Below are 16614 nucleotides of genomic sequence, written 5' to 3' on the forward strand. Positions count from 1 at the left end.
TCTCAGAATGTTTGCTACTAGTTGTTTGACACTAGGATTCATGTATTATTGTTCAATAAAAAATCCTTTAGGGAATATTTTTTGTATTTACAGATTCACTCAGCTGATGGCTGGTCAGATGGCTCTGCTGAGCACACAGATGGAGGGGTTCTGTGTCTTGCTCAGGGATACTTATGGGTGACTCAAGGGTCAAACCGGTGACCTTTTTATTCTGATTTCCAGGCGGTCTCTCTACCCACTCAGCTACTATGGCCACCCCCTTTATACAGCTAAGCTATTGATGCCTTCTTCCGACAATTATTACATATGGCTCTCAGTTATATGAAGCCTATTATGCCTGATTCAAGTCCAAGGGAAATGTCTTGGGAAATGGAATATCTATCCATTCAAACTCTGCATCCCTTCATCAAGAGCTATGACTATGGTTATAAAAAAAACAGTTGCATTATGATGAACTAATGACTATACAACAAAAGATAACTGAATGCGGCCACATGCTGTTACCTGAAAAGGGAATGCTTGAAGATGGCCTCTGAGAAGGCCTGACCCAAAATCCTGGGAGTGGCCTGGCTGTGCTGCCCAGCCTGGGCTAGCCCTACCCTGGCCAGGTGTCGGGTGAGATGAACCAGGAGCTGGTGGTTGGTCTGGGGAACACTAGGAGAGTCCAGGATCTTCTTCAGCCTCTCTCCACACTCCTCTACGCTCTGGGTCTCTATGAGAGGAACAGAACAGGAGAAGAGGTACAGTATAAATTACTAGTTTGATCTGGGTCTCTACAGGAGGAGAAGAACAGGAGAAGGGGCACAGTATTACTAGTTTGTATGAAATGCAGTACGGTCGTATTAACCCATTAAGACCTGAGGACGATTCTACAAATGCCTTCTAAATCAGTAGTTCTCAAACCTTTACATTTGGCCAGGAACCCCCATCTGAAAATGTTTTGTGCCGGGGATTTCCAGGAGAGAAGATTTGTGTTAAATTGATCACTGCTGTCGGGGAGAAACAGGCCTTTCCTTTTCCTCCTGTGCATCGACTGGACCATGAAACAAACAACCCACAATAAAAAGACCGGCATCCAATGGAGTCTCACAGAACACCTGGAAGGCTTCGCGGATGATATTGCACTACTCTCACACACCCACAAACAGATGCAAGAGAAATGCCAACTCCTGGAAACAACAGCAGCCAGATTGGGGCTTAAAATAAACGGACCAAAAACCTAAATAATGCGGATAAACAACAAAAGCACAAATCCAATAAGCATCGGAAGCCAGACATATCTGGGAAGTGTGATAGCAGTGGATGGTGGGACAGAGGAGCATGTGAAGTCACGAATAGGGAAAGCAAGAACAACATTCAACATATTAAATAAGATCTGGAAAACCAAAAACATCTCACTCAATACAAAACTCAAAATCTTCAACTCCAATATCAAATCCGTACTTCTGTACGGATCAGAAACTTGGAGGACCACCAACTACATCACCAATAAACTGCAGACATTCATCAACCACTGCCTGGTGGAAGACGCATCTTCAGGATCTTCTGGCCAAACCGCATGAACAACATCAACCTATGGGGACGCACCAAACGAGAAACAATAGAGATACAGCTGATAAGGAGAAAGTGGAGCTGGATTGGTCACACATAAAAATACAAATAAATCAGCAATAACTAAACAGGCACTAACGTGGAACCCACAAGGAAAACGGAGCAGAGGGAGACCCAAAAACACCTGGAGGAGGATCATGGAGCTAGTTGTCAAACAGAAGGGACTGACGTGGAAACATCTGGAGAGGATGGCGCAAGACAGACGAGGGTGGAAACGACTCATCAATGGCCTATGTTCCGAAAGGAATACAAAGGCCTAAGTAAAAGTAAGTAAGTCGGGGAGAAACCTTGTATGTCCATATTTGATCTTTCTATGCTTTGGGCAAACATGCCAATAAAGGTATATTGATCACCAATTCCGCTCGAAGTTGTACCTTTTCCAGCCCAACATTGGATTCCTCTAAATCTTGGCTGACCAACATAGTATATATTATAGTTTCCAACTTCAACATTGCTTTTGCGGTGAGAAATTAAACATTAACAGGGACACCGGAGGTGAACGTTTTCTGTATCCAAAAATAAGTTACTACAGCAGCTCTGGCTGTTTGTAGGTCAAATACAAGTCGGGCAGTTTGAACTTTGAATGAAGTTGACATCTTACATCTCATGGAAACAATTCCCATACTCTTTTACTAAATTTACACACACTCTCAGATAAGAATTTGTATGTTTTGCCTTTCTAGCGCACAAAGACACAACAATCTAAGCACTTATCTAAAAAAAGAAATGAATAAACCCAAATAAAGCTACCTTTCAGTGGGGTAGAATAAGTTAAGAAAAGAAAGTTCACAAAACAAAAAATCGAAAGCCTACACAGTAACGACTAACTACAGTATCTGCAAAGAATGACAGTGGGTCACTGTGACATCTACTCCTAACCTACCTACAGAGGCGGACTGGGGGGCCCCCCTTTTTTTAAGGATTTGAAATTGTCAAGTATTGCAATCCAATTCAAGTGAGATTTATGTTCAGTTATTGTATATTTAGTATTATGGTTAAAACATTGAGAGCTTCTGCTCTGCTGTCTTCACTGCAGACAGTGACGCTGTGTTGTGGGGTAGCTGTGGAAACCCCTGCCAATGTTGCTGTGCATGGCAGCCTGCATTCAGCGACTAGTCAGTCTGTCTGTCTGCCTGCCTGCCTGCCTTTCTCTTTTGGGGGGGCTGGGTACCCCAAAATTACAGCGAAATTAAAACAAAATACGCCAATTTGTTTCCGGCCGCGACCGAAATGCACCACACAGCCCAGGGGGGCCCTGAAAATCTGTCTAGCCCGGGTGCCCTTGGGAGGGTAAATCCGACCCTGCCTACCTAGGTATATAAAAGTATACCCATGAACCGTTTACCCAGTACACTTTCTACGCAAGTTCACATCAGGCTACCCACAACAATAGGGTTCAGCCAACAGGTTACAATGTACAGTGATACACTTAAGCCAAAATACAGTAGTGGGGAGCTCCAACTGCATGGTAGAAAATGGATAGGAACAGAAAGGAAGGGCAGCATCTGTTTTTAAACAGGAAGGAAGGTTAGGGACTAAGGGGGAAGCACAGGTTAACGCCATGAACCCTAGAGTCCCAAAACTGGGCTTGTCATAAAAGGAAAACATGTGTATCTTTAGAAAACATTTGACATGACATGACCAAAATAGAGTAGGTATAGAGTCGGGCTCTAATACAGAAGTCAAGGCAAGGCAGTCAACCACACAGACGCTGGAATGTATATCACATGCTTTTTCATTTGTATGTGTACCGCATACCTAAATGTCTCTGAATGCCCGTGTTACTTGCAAGGCTTTGAATGCCAAAATGGAAAATTCCATGTATGGGCACACGCAAAATGTATGCAATGTGTGCAATTGTGTGTTATGGCATTTGAGAGAGTTGGTAGGAATGGAATAGCTGAGCACACATCCTGAATGCGCTTATGAACCTCCATCACAGAAAAGGCCGTAATGTGTTTCATCGTTTCAACTAGAAACCATTTGACAGCAATCTCCACACATCCCTACGGTGCGGGGCGATTTATCCTACATAAATCCATCCATGCATGTAGCCGGCTGCTGTTTGTCTTCAGAGAGATACAGGCACGCGGCAGGATATCAGCCATATGAATTCAGTACAAGTCCAGCAGACAGCTGCTTGTGAGCTACAGCCTAACAGATGCTAGGGGGATAATCGTACAGGCCCCGGCCGTCCTATGGGCGCTTGTATAAAACGGCACAGTGGGAGCCAGCATGTTGGGGGAATAATGCTGGACTACTTTTTTCTCTCTCTCTCTCTCTCTCTCTCTCTCTCTCTTGTACTAGTGGGGTTCAGACAATACCAGTGTTCGGAGGCGAGAAGACATATTGATGAGTTTTCTTTTTCACTGCGGGGCTTTTACCACATCACAATGATCACACAAGACAACATCTGTGCATCTTGTCTGTGCCTGTCTGGGTTTCTGATGGGCAGCACTCAGTGAATCCGCACAGGACAACTGTATCCAGATTCACGGTCCGTCTGTCAGTCGTATATAGTATAGTTGTGAACGCAGTGATTGCGAACGCAGTGATTGCGAACGCAGTGATTGCGAACGCAATGAGCACTAACTATGAGACCCTGCAGATCATGTCTGTGTGTCTGTCTGTCCCGCTGTGACACCACCCGCCCGCCACCAGAGGGGGCAGCTGTAGCACACACACACACACACACACACACACACACACACACACACACACACACACACTGTGTTAAACTTAAAGAAAATTACTAACTAAAAAGAAAGAAAAAAGTATGTAATTTATTCTAATTGTTGTTATTGCAATTTACGAGCTGCGTTCGCTTCCCGCGTTTGCGCGTCTTACTTGTATATATACTGTATATCTCTCTTTGTCTCTGTACATATTGTGGGCGCCACTGGACAACGATAGGCAGGAGACACAGCAAGTTTTGCCTACTCGGGCATTTATTGAGGGTTTACTCTAGGTCAAGGTCAAAGTCAAATGAAATGCCAGCGCACAGCACACACACAGCTGGTTAACTTATATTCTTCCTATGTCAGGGTATAACAGTCTATAATATTTCCTCCTATTCCTTCAGGAGTGGTATCTGGGTTCCTCTTCGGGATTCCTCCGTCCCGGGGTTGCCTGTGTAGTGAGACATATGATTAGCACAGCATCAGAACCAGTGGCAACAGTGAGGGGATGTGTGTGTGTGAGTGTGGAGACCTACCGCCAGATTGCCACGTCAGTGCTCCCTCCGTGAGTCAGTGGAGAATGAGGCGGAGCGTTCCTCTGTGTCCTACCTTTCAAACCTTACGCGCGCAGCGCGGCTGTTGCGTAATTGGTTTGATTGAGGAGGAAGACGGGCACGTACTTGTGGTCAATCACGTGACCCAGAGCGGGTCGCTGTCTTCCGAGCTGTGCTCCGCCTCTGACGCTCCACTGACTCTCAGTGGGGTGGCGCTCTGACGGCCCGCTGTCATGCGACATCCCACACATCCCCCCCCTTAGCCCACTGCCTGCGGCGGGGGGCTCACTGCCCCGGTCCTCATAGCGCCTGGACAGGGCGTCGGCATGGCCGATCTCCTTGCCAGGTTTGTGCACGACGTCAAACTTGTAGTCTTGGAGCTCTAAAAACCATCTGGTGACGCGGTCGTTGCGGTCCTTGTTTCTCGCCATCCACTTCAGGGGCGCGTGGTCTGTGACCAGTGTGAACAGTCGACCCCACAGGTAATACCTCAGGTGGTGTATGGCCCACTTGGCGGCCAGGCACTCCTTCTCCACAGTGCTGTAGTTCTTCTCATGCTTCAGCAGCTTACGGCTGATATAGGTGACGGGATGCTCGTCGTCTCCTACCACCTGAGACAGGACTGCCCCGACGCCCGTGCCGGAGGCGTCGGTGTGGAGGACGAAGGGCTTCGTGAAGTCGGGGGACACCAGGACCGGTTCTTCACACAGCGCGGTCTTCAACTTCTGGAACGCGGCCTCTGCCTCGGCCGTCCAGTGGACATGATGCGGGAGGTCCTTCTTCGTGAGGTCGTAGAGGGCTGCTGCAACAGTGGCAAAATCTTTAATGAACTTCTGGTAATAAGATATAAGACCCATGAATGACTTCACCTGTTTCTTTGTCGAGGGGCGTGGCCAGTCTCTGATGCGCTCGACCTTCTTCGTCTGGGGCTTGATACACCCTCGTCCGATCGTATACCCAAGGTAGTCTGTCTCGGTGAGGCCGAGGCGGCACTTCTTGGGATTTGCCGTCAGTCCGGCCCGCCGTATGGCCCCCAGGACTGCTTCCAAATGTTGTAGATGCAGCCCCCAGGTGGCGCTGTGGACTATTATGTCATCGATGTAGGATGCCGAATATGCACTGTGTGGGCGGAGCACTCGGTCCATGAGGCGCTGGAACGTCGCCGGTGCTCCGTGGACCCCGAACGGCAGCACGTTGTACTGAAACAGCCCGTCAGGCGTCGCAAAGGCTGTCTTGGGTTTGGCCCGGTTGGTGAGGGGGACCTGCCAGTAACCCTTGGTCAGGTCAAGGGTGCTGACAAACCGGGCGGGGCCCAGCCGTTCTGTCAACTCGTCGACCCTCTGCATGGGGTACGCATCAAACAGGGACACTTCGTTCAATTTTCGGAAATCGTTGCAAAATCTTAGTGAGCCATCTGGCTTGGGGACTATCACAATCGGGCTGGCCCACGGACTATGTGATTCTTCAATTACTCCTAATTTCAACATTTTTTGTACCTCCTCTCTAATGGCTTGCCTCCGTGCCTCCGGTATGCGATATGGCCTCTGCCGGACGATTTTCCCGGGGGCGGTGAGGATATCGTGCTGGACGACGTGAGTCCGGCCCGGCAGTTCTGAGAACACGTCCGTAGCCCGGCCCAGCAGTTCTTTCACATCCTGCTTCTGCGAGGGTGTGAGCTCCTCTCCTATCGGCACTGGGACTGGGAGCTGGAAAGAGACTGTCGTTAACAACACTGTTGATGGGAGGGGCCCCGGGGGTTGCCATTTTTTTAAAATGTTGATGTGGTAGATTTGGTGCGTTTTGCGTCGGCCGGGCTGGCTTACCCTATAGTTGACCGGTCCGACTCTCTCTTCTACTTCGTACGGGCCTTGCCACTTAGCCAGGAATTTACATTCGCTGGTGGGGACCAGTACCAGCACTTGGTCCCCGACCTGGAATTCGCGGGGGGTGGCAGTTCTGTTATACGTGCGTGCTTGAGCTCGCTGCGCTTCTTCCATATGGGCACGCACCATTGGCCATATTTTTTTTGCGCGCTCCTGTAGACGCTCAACATGTTCCACTACTGACCTATGTGGAGACGGCTGACTCTCCCAGGCTTCCTTGGCGATGTCTAGCAGGCCGCGGGGTCTTCGGCCGTACACTAACTCAAAGGGGGAAAACCCCGTAGAGGCCTGGGGCACCTCACGTATTGCGAAGAGCACATACGGAATCAATTGATCCCAGTCCTTCCCATCCAAGTCAACGAGCTTGCGCAACATCTTTTTTAATGTTTGATTAAAGCGTTCTACAAGGCCGTCGGTTTGGGGATGGTAGACTGAGGTGCGAATCCGTTTGACTTTGAGCCACTTATATAGCTGGTTTAACAGGCGGGACATGAAGTTAGTCGCTTGATCAGTTAATAATTCCTCCGCAATCCCCACTCGCGTGAACATCATCAATAACTCGTGCGCCACGGCCTTGGCTGTGGCCGTGCGCAATGGAATAGCCTCGGGATACCGCGTTGCGTAGTCAACAATAACGAGGATATATCGGTGTCCCCGAGTGGATTTTGGCAACGGTCCGACTATATCCATCCCCAGGCGGGCGAAAGGAGTGCTAATAATAGGCAGTGGAATTAACGGGTTTCGAAAAGAGAGGCGCGGTGCGGTTTTTTGGCACTCCGGGCAGCTTTTACAAAACTCCTCCACGGCCCGCTTAATCCCTGGCCAATAGAAGCGCATCAGAATGCGTGCATACGTCTTATCGACACCCAAGTGGGCTCCCAACTGGTGCGTATGCGCCAGATACAACACTCGAGTAATGTGGGATTTGGGAACTAGTAACTGTTCTGTCCATTCCTCATCTCGCCCCTTTACAGCCCGATATAACAGGTTATTTTTTATGAGAAAATAAGGAGAGGTTATGTCACTCACCCCGTCACAATTTTTTCCATCGATCTGGGCGATGGTTCGTCGGGCTCCGTCCAATGTGGGGTCCGTCCACTGCGCATTGGCGAAGTCCCCCCTCTGTGCTGTCTCCACTGTCTCTGTCAGTGGAAACTCGGCAAAGGTATCCATGCTTTCCTCGGGTGCTGCTTCATCTCTCTGCGGGAGCTGTTCCTCTTCTGCCGGGCTCTCCTCGCTAGGTTGCCCAGAGCTATCGCTCACCGGTTCGTCCGTGGGGGGTCCGAAGGCGGGACACGCCGGCAGCGGCTCGGTGTTGGGCTGGCGGCGGCGGCGGCGTCCCCGGCGGCGTTGCGGTGGTGCGGGGTTCAGCCCGGGCCTCCAGTGTCTGTCAAACAACTCACAGTCTGCGCCGAGGAGGAGGGGGACAGGTAGATTCGGCACCACCCCTGCCGAAATGACAGCGCTGCCCCGGGTGGTCTGAACGTGGACGTGACTGATGGGATAGCGGCGCAGGTCGCCGTGGACACATGTGACCGGAACGGTGGCGTCTCCGACCGGGCCAGCCAGGTCGCCGCGGACGAGGGTGACAGCACTGCCGCTATCCAGAAGCGCGTGCGTATCGGTGCCATCCACTTTGACAGCTAGGTGCGCTCGCCGGTTGGGACCGCTGTTTGTGTGGAGGCAGGACCTCGCTCCATCCGCACTGGTCGCCGACTGCATGTTGACATTGTCCCTATCTGGGCAGCTCCAGGACAGGTGGTCCGGCTGACCACACACGTAGCAGCGGCGTGGGTTCTGGCCCTGGGACCGAGCGTTGGCATCCGAGGGGGGGGCTTGGTTTCCACTGGGGCGGCTAGAGGCCGCTCCTCGGCGTGAGTTGTTTCCACCTTTCTCACTAGAGGCAGTAGGCTTCGAGTTCGGCACATCCACCCGAGTGGACTTCATCATCTCCAGGGTGACCTGGTAGTTCTCCAATAATGCCACCAACTCATCTACTGAGCCGGGACTGACCTGGGAGGCATAACGGCGCCAATCTGGCGGCACTGCTCGGATCACTCTATCAATGAGCATCCTATCAATAGCGGGCGGGTCGCCCGGGGTCGTTAACCAGCTGTGTGCTGTGCGCGTCAGCGCAGCCACTTGCGCTCGCGGGGGTTGGGTGGGGGAAAAGGCCCAGTTGTGGTAACGTTGGGCCCTGGCTGGCAAGCTGTACCCGCGGCTGGCTAGGATGGCAGCCCTTAGTCTTCCGAAATCTCGGGCGTCGGCATCGGGAAGCCCACGGCATATCTGCTGTGCCTCGCCGGTCAAGAAGGGTGCTAGTAGCGAGGCCCAGTCATCTGGTGCCCACCTTTCTCGAGCGGCGGTGCGCTCAAATACATCCAAATAAGCCTCGATGTCATCTTCGGGGGAGAGCTTGGTCAGCACGTCTCCAGGAGCACGGGGGGCGCGGGGCTGTTCTCTATTGCCCCTGCGGACTAATTCCTGCACCGCGTTCTGTAATTCAATTTGGCTTCTCTGCAAATCGGTCTGACTTTTTAATAGTGCAGCGATTGCTGCAGCTTGGGTGTGCTCCATTTCCAGTGCTTAGCGTGGTTCAGTGTAGCCCGCACTCTCCACCACTTGTGGGCGCCACTGGACAACGATAGGCAGGAGACACAGCAAGTTTTGCCTACTCGGGCATTTATTGAGGGTTTACTCTAGGTCAAGGTCAAAGTCAAATGAAATGCCAGCGCACAGCACACACACAGCTGGTTAACTTATATTCTTCCTATGTCAGGGTATAACAGTCTATAATATTTCCTCCTATTCCTTCAGGAGTGGTATCTGGGTTCCTCTTCGGGATTCCTCCGTCCCGGGGTTGCCTGTGTAGTGAGACATATGATTAGCACAGCATCAGAACCAGTGGCAACAGTGAGGGGATGTGTGTGTGTGAGTGTGGAGACCTACCGCCAGATTGCCACGTCAGTGCTCCCTCCGTGAGTCAGTGGAGAATGAGGCGGAGCGTTCCTCTGTGTCCTACCTTTCAAACCTTACGCGCGCAGCGCGGCTGTTGCGTAATTGGTTTGATTGAGGAGGAAGACGGGCACGTACTTGTGGTCAATCACGTGACCCAGAGCGGGTCGCTGTCTTCCGAGCTGTGCTCCGCCTCTGACGCTCCACTGACTCTCAGTGGGGTGGCGCTCTGACGGCCCGCTGTCATGCGACATCCCACAATATGTATATCTGTCTCTCTAAGGAATACCACTCATTTTCAATATTGAAAGACAACTATGTCATTAATATAACTTAGAGTAGAACTAGAGGTCTAGAACTTGGGGTCATGTGATCAGTGACATCACGTTGTTGTACTCTTTCCCTCCACATATGTTTTTTGTGCGGCTTTCGCCTTTATTTTATATAGAGGGACAGACAGTAGGCTGACAGGAAAGGGGGGAGAGAGATGGAGGGATGGGGGAGTGACATGCAGTAAAGGCCGCCGGGATCGGGAGTCGAACCCGCGTCACACTACCAGACTCTGACTACCGGCCAAGGTGCCTGGACCGCTGAGCCACGGCCCAGGCCACCACATAATACTTTTTATTCCGCTCCAATGAGGAGCTATAGTTCTCATGCCCTTTGTTTGCTATAGCAACTCCACAGGAAAACGGACAGATGCATTGACATGACACTTTGGCCCCTACATTACCTAAATAAATATTGGGTCAAAAGTCATGGGTCTACCCGGACTGTTTAAGACCCCATATGGGTCCGGGGGTCCGTGTTTTATTTATGGTCAATTGAGAGGTTCAGATTCTATTACCTCGAGTCTGAACTATTAAATGCATAAAATGCCCCAAATGAACCATAAAAAGGTCAACAAAGAAACAAACAAACTTCAGAACATATATTTCTTTTGCTTAACCCGTTAAAACCGGGAAAGCATCTGTGTCATTTATTTATTATTTGTTTTAACATCTTGAAAGAACTGCTGGTTTAGAAGGCATTTGTAGAAACGGCCTCAGGTCTTAATGGGTAAGGCTTTTGTGCTGAATGCTAGATTGTCTATTTAGTACATCATGACAGTCAGGTTCAAAAGAGAACCCTTTTATAAAGGAGAGAGATGTAAGGTGAATATCAACTACTATAAGTGTGGCTCCAGTTCTCCCCTGCACACCACAGTGAAAAACAGCCACATTAAACATGCGTAGAACACAAGACAATGGGCCAGTAAATGTGCAAGCATTTACACAACAAATCCTTTTTTGAGTTAAGAATACTGCTAAAATCAATTACACAAACGAAGCCCTACAGGAACAATTCTGTTATGTCCCAGCATCTTTTTCAAGGTTGGTTTATGGCATATGCACTGAAGGTTTGTGAGCCATATGTTCCAAGGTGGTGAAATAGTGATCTCTGTTGATTTACTCTATGAGGTATTGGTGTATTCTGTCCTCTCTGCCGAAGCTGGAGTGTTCTAATCAATCCCAATAACACAGAGTGCCCAGAGACAGATAAACTAGAGAGAGAGAGAGAGAGAGAGAGAGAGAGAGAGAGAGAGAGAGAAAGAGAGAAAGAGAGAGAGAGAGAGAGAGAGAGAGAGAAAGAGAGAGAGAGAATACTCATTATATACTGAGCGTACTGGTTACTTAAGTATCAATACTGCAATGCAGAAATACTCTGTACTCTGAAAGTCTGCTATCCAAAATGTGTAAAAGTACAAAAGTATTGGCATCAAAATATACTTACAAAAGTTTTTCAAATGTCTAAAAGCATTTAAAAATAGCAGATCTACAAGCTCAAAATGCGGTGCTCACGAGGTGTTGTGAGCTTGTAGATCAGCCAACAATATTTGACTTGGAATGGAGTAGTAGTGGAGTAGAAGTACAAGCATTGGAAATTGTAAATATACTCCAGTAGAGTAAAAGTACCTCAAACTTGTACGTTAAGTACAGTACTAGCCTCGGAAACCCAGACCTTTTATTTCCAGGGAGAAAAGTACAGTACTTGAGTAAATGTACTTAGTTACTCTCCACCACTGATGAGGACTGCATCATTGCAAGTCCTGAGATATGACCTATACTCTAATGACTACACCTACGCCTGGGCCTGTGTGTGTGTGTGTGTGTGTGTGTGTGTGTGTGTGTGTGTGTGTGTGTGTGTGTGTGTGTGTGTGTGTGTGTGTGTGTGTGTGTGTGTGTGTGTGTGTGTGTGTGTGTGTGTGTGTGTGTGTGGGCGCGAGTGTGCGTGGCAAACACCAAATAATGGCCAATCTACAATGTTTATAAATGTACATGAATACACTGTAACATGCAAATACATGTGTGTGCATAATAGTCTACACATAGACTGTTATATAGCCTATCATGTGCTTACAGTACATCATAATATTTATTTTGTGTGTGTGTGGCAAGTATGTCTGTATGCCGTGTATGTGACACTGTGTGTGTGTGTGTGTGTGTGTGTGTGTGTGTGTGTGTGTGTTTGAGTGGGTGGTGATGGATGGCTGACAATCTGCTGCAACCTGATTGAGGTCATGGAAGTGACCCCACTCTGTCTGGCTACCACTGACCATAGACGCTGACCAACAGAAACACGCGCACACACGCAAACGTGTGCGCACACACACACACGCACACACACACACACAGAATCTCTGTCCCCTATTCTTCACACACCACACACAGAGATACACATACTGCTTCACCTCTCAATATAATTCTGTGTCCGATCACGCGCGTACACACACACACACACACACACACACACACACACACACACACACACACACACACACACACACACACACACACACACACACACACACACACACCTCGGTCATTATGGATTGTGGCTGACCTTGCGGGTCAATAGAGGTCAAGGCTGGAGAGGGAACTTGGCCTGTTCAGCTGGTCATCGGGGACAATGACAGACTGGACAACTGGACAGTGCTGGGGGTGACAAGGGGTGAGGGGTGAGGGTCCTGGAGACCACCACACTGTGTTGTAGTAACTACAGAACCAGACCTGCACAATGTGCACATATTTAACTGTTTTTTCTCCTGTTTTTCTATAAAGACAAGTTTTGTTTTCTTTTGTGTTCGTCATGCAATATATTGTATGTGGTAATTAAGGGTAGGCATAATAAACTCAAATTATATAGCTTCAGCCTATACCTTTTTTTGGTCATAATGTAACATTTATAAATTATTTATTTTGTTATACACTTGGAGTGTACTGTTACCAAAATGAAACGTGAAGTGAAGTGAACTGTCTTGTCTTCATTTCCAACACTTCAAACACTGGTAAATGTAGATCGTTGTACAGAGAAAATGACGTGACAGTTTCTGAATGGGCGATGGAGTAGTTAGACTAATGCAAGCCATTCTAGAGCATGTCCAGACGGAGGTATATGGAGGTTTTGCCCTTTCTAACGGTAACTTGTGTTTATGACTCATGGTCACTAGAGAGAGATTTCAGAGGCTTGTGTGTCTTCCAAACTACTGCTGCTTTTCCCTGGCTTCACCGCTGACAGAGTGAACTTGAAGCATGCAAGGCTGAATGAATGCCCAAACAATGCGGAGCGTCTCACCAGCGTGTGACCAATCACAGTAGCCATGGATACATTAACACTGAGGTTCACTGTGCATAAATTGCACAAGCCATCCAAACAACTTTCTTCAGATGAATGGTCAGACAGTTTTATTTATTGCTCACATAGATCAAGGTAGACTGCAATTGACCTACTGTATGGCTTTCTTCAAGTATATAATTCCAGCACAACGTCGAAAATGTGAAACTATAATGGCAAATGGCCAGTATTCGGAGACAAAACGTGCACATGACAAGGAAATGTCGATTAGACTACTAGACTGGATGTTATCCACGCTGTCTGTCCATTAATCCTCAGCCCCTCCACAGCCGTCCCAGACCTTCATTCTCCACTCCACCTCCTCAATCTCTCCTCCTCCTCTTCCTCTTCCCATGTATGCACCGTCCAGATGGACAGTGGTCAGTCTCACCAGAGGGTCTTTGTTGTCGGATATGCTGACCTCAGTCAGGCCCTCATTTAAACAAAGGGATGAGTAATTGGACGCAGGGGAGGAGGCAAAGATGATTGCGAGGGAATGGGGGGGGGGGGGCTTCAGGAATGAGAAATGAATGAGAATAGAAGAAAAGTGGGAAGTGGTAGAAGAAGACAAGAATAAGGGAGTGGAGGGGGTCCTATTAGCTTAGTTTAAAAAAAAGAACACAGAAGATGTAAAAGATGGATGGAGTGAGGAAGTGGGAAGAATACAATTGTTGTTGTGACCTTTAAAACTGACAACAGAAAATGGAATCCTCCCATTTGCCACCTGCGCTTTGCTGGCCAAATGGAAGGAGGCTGAACTAGGCACAAACATGAAGTGTGAAGGTGTTTAGACCAAAATGGGATCATAATAGCAACGTTAAAGGCAGGTTCTGTCTCTGCTGCATGCCGCATTTCGGTTTCTGACAACTTTCACAGTGTAATAGACTGTAATCCATAATAGGCCTATATCTTCATAAAAAGGGTAATGGAATAATCGTAATGACAAAAGTGTCAGTTGCTGAACAATTTATAGTCACTGGAGGGGGAAATCAGATGACTTATACAGTACTTATGGACGGAAAAAAAGAAAGAAAAAGAAATCAGGAACAAATTGGAAATGGATGACTTTGAAACAAAGCGAACATGCATTTTAATTTTGAGATTATAGATGACGTGATATTACACTACTTTGAAACTTCCTAAAAGTCTAACCACTCCGGGTTGTAAAAGATGAACATTTCAAAGTGAAATAATACTATGAGTATTACAACAAAGTGTCAATTTAATTACATTTTCTATGGACATTAAAGGCTGAGCAATCCAAGCAGAGCGTAATGCTTAGATGATATTGTCGATGTCAGGTGGAAACCTTGTATGTCCAAAATCATTCCTTTTTTAATATAAAAAGATGGAATTATAGCGTAGATCTGCAATTTCTACACTCTTGTATAACGAAGTAGGCATTCATTTAGGGAAAGTAAATATGGAGGGATGAGGTTTCTGCCCGACAGCAGCGAATAGCAATTGTATTCTCTGTCATACGCTAAAATAATAGATCTACTGTACAAGCTCATAACGCGTCAACATGGTGAGAGTTGGCTGTTATTTCTGGCAAGCAATGCCTTTTGAGATGAAATCAGGCTTAATGAGATAGATTGAATTATCAGCTAAAGAAGTCAGCTTGTGTGCTTGAAGGATTGTCTTACTGATGCTTATTAACCTGCAACGTAAAATAGCAAACGGTTTAATTTCCCTGTGAGCATCCTATGTCTGCCTGGCGACCTTTTTTGGAGAATAAAGATCAAACAAATTAAGTGGTTTTGGAAAATATTAAAGGGGATTTGTGGAGGTCAAACCCAAATGAAGGTGATTATGTTTAATTATGTTTACATGAACAGAGTGAGAATAAAACAGAACTGGCTTTAGTTAAATGCCTCAAACACACTATGAGAAAACACTTAAAGATAATGTGATGGTAAAGGCCTCTAGAGAGTTTGATATAATTTTCACATCTGGCGAGTGGGTGCGATGGTGCACCAGTTTTTCACACAGACCAAGTTAAATTTGTGTATTTTTTCCGGGTGCATACAGTATATTTGGTCCGACGTCTTAACAGTCCGACACGCAATAGTCCGACACCATACCTAAACCCTGTTGTTGTTGTTGCTGCGAGAGTGAGGTCTAGCCAACACCAACTCGGGATTCCTGGATCGCTGCCCACCACAATTTCCTATCCAGGTTCTTCAGTGTTGTCAGCCAAGCTGTCGCGTCGCAGCACGTCTACATAGGTGGTACGCTTCTTTCCCGTCCTGGCTTTGCTCTGGGTTGGCTCCCATAGGGTCAATTTACTTGCCTCAAGTTCTGGGTGCCCGACGCAGTGCCCTGCCAGCCTCATCCTTCTCTCTCTGACTTTGTCCGTGACCCGTGGTAGGTCCCCATAGAGGTCCACATTTCTGATGCGGTCCGTCCATGTGACACCTAGTGCCATTCGTAGCATTCTTGTGTAGACTCCATCCAGGGCTTTTTCCTGTTGTATTGTAAGGGTCCATGTCTCGGCCCCATACAGCAGTACTGACTCCACAGTAGCTATGAACAGCCGCCTCTTAAGGTCTTCTCCCATATCTGATTTCCACTCTCCTCATCCCGGCTTTCCAGGCAAATGCTCTCCGAACCTTCAGATCCTGTTCAGTTGAGGCAGTCCAGGCCGTGGTGCAGACGGGATGTGCTCGAGCGAGTCGATGACTTCAAGTACCCTAAACCATAACCTAACGTATGCCCCCACAAAAAATGACTAAAGATTGATGAATAAGAAATAGGCACTCCGTGATGAACAACATATAGCCGATACATACATCCCCCTCACTATTTTCCCAAAGGTGCTGATTCAAAGTCAAAAACCGCTGATCACTGTAGTGAAATGAATCACCTGTGCTCAAGTATCTGCACAATGAAAAGCGAATCATAATCTAGGAGGAATTTGACCTGGTGAAAGCTCAGCGTCTTGTAAAGTGATCACTCACCATTTTAGAAAGGATAAGATTATTGGACAGTGTGTGTGAAAAGGCCTTAGCCTAGACAGCAAGGAACAGCTTTGAAAAGTACAACAAAGCTGGCCCATCATAGCTCCCGTGTTCTTCGGGGATCTCTTTATGCTATTGCATGACTTATCTTTACTGTACAAATTAAATGTTTCAGAACTGAAATCCCTTTTCATATTACAGACCAATTTGATTCCACCAAGGTAAATGGCTCTCTGAGTGAACCCCATCATAATTAAGAAGTTCAATTTCAGTGGGCTTAACCTGAAAGGACCCATGCAAAGTGCTTGGCGTGTCTTCT

At 47.7% G+C, this 16614-nt stretch overlaps 1 protein-coding gene across 5 annotated transcripts in view; it reads right to left on the minus strand.

The window, feature by feature from the left end:
- The window catches only part of pik3r3b (phosphoinositide-3-kinase, regulatory subunit 3b (gamma)), a 242143-nt gene that overhangs the window by 111131 nt on the left and 114398 nt on the right, over nt 1–16614 (minus strand). For all 5 annotated transcript variants that reach the window (XM_083767911.1, XM_083767908.1, XM_083767909.1 and 2 more), the window contains exon 6: nt 505–712. In XM_083767911.1, the coding sequence (XP_083624037.1) occupies nt 505–712 (208 nt within the window). The remainder of the gene's footprint in view (nt 1–504; nt 713–16614) is intronic.

This window comes from Protomyctophum parallelum (assembly GCF_964188405.1).
Source record: "Protomyctophum parallelum genome assembly, chromosome: 6".
NCBI classification, from domain to species: domain Eukaryota; kingdom Metazoa; phylum Chordata; class Actinopteri; order Myctophiformes; family Myctophidae; genus Protomyctophum; species Protomyctophum parallelum.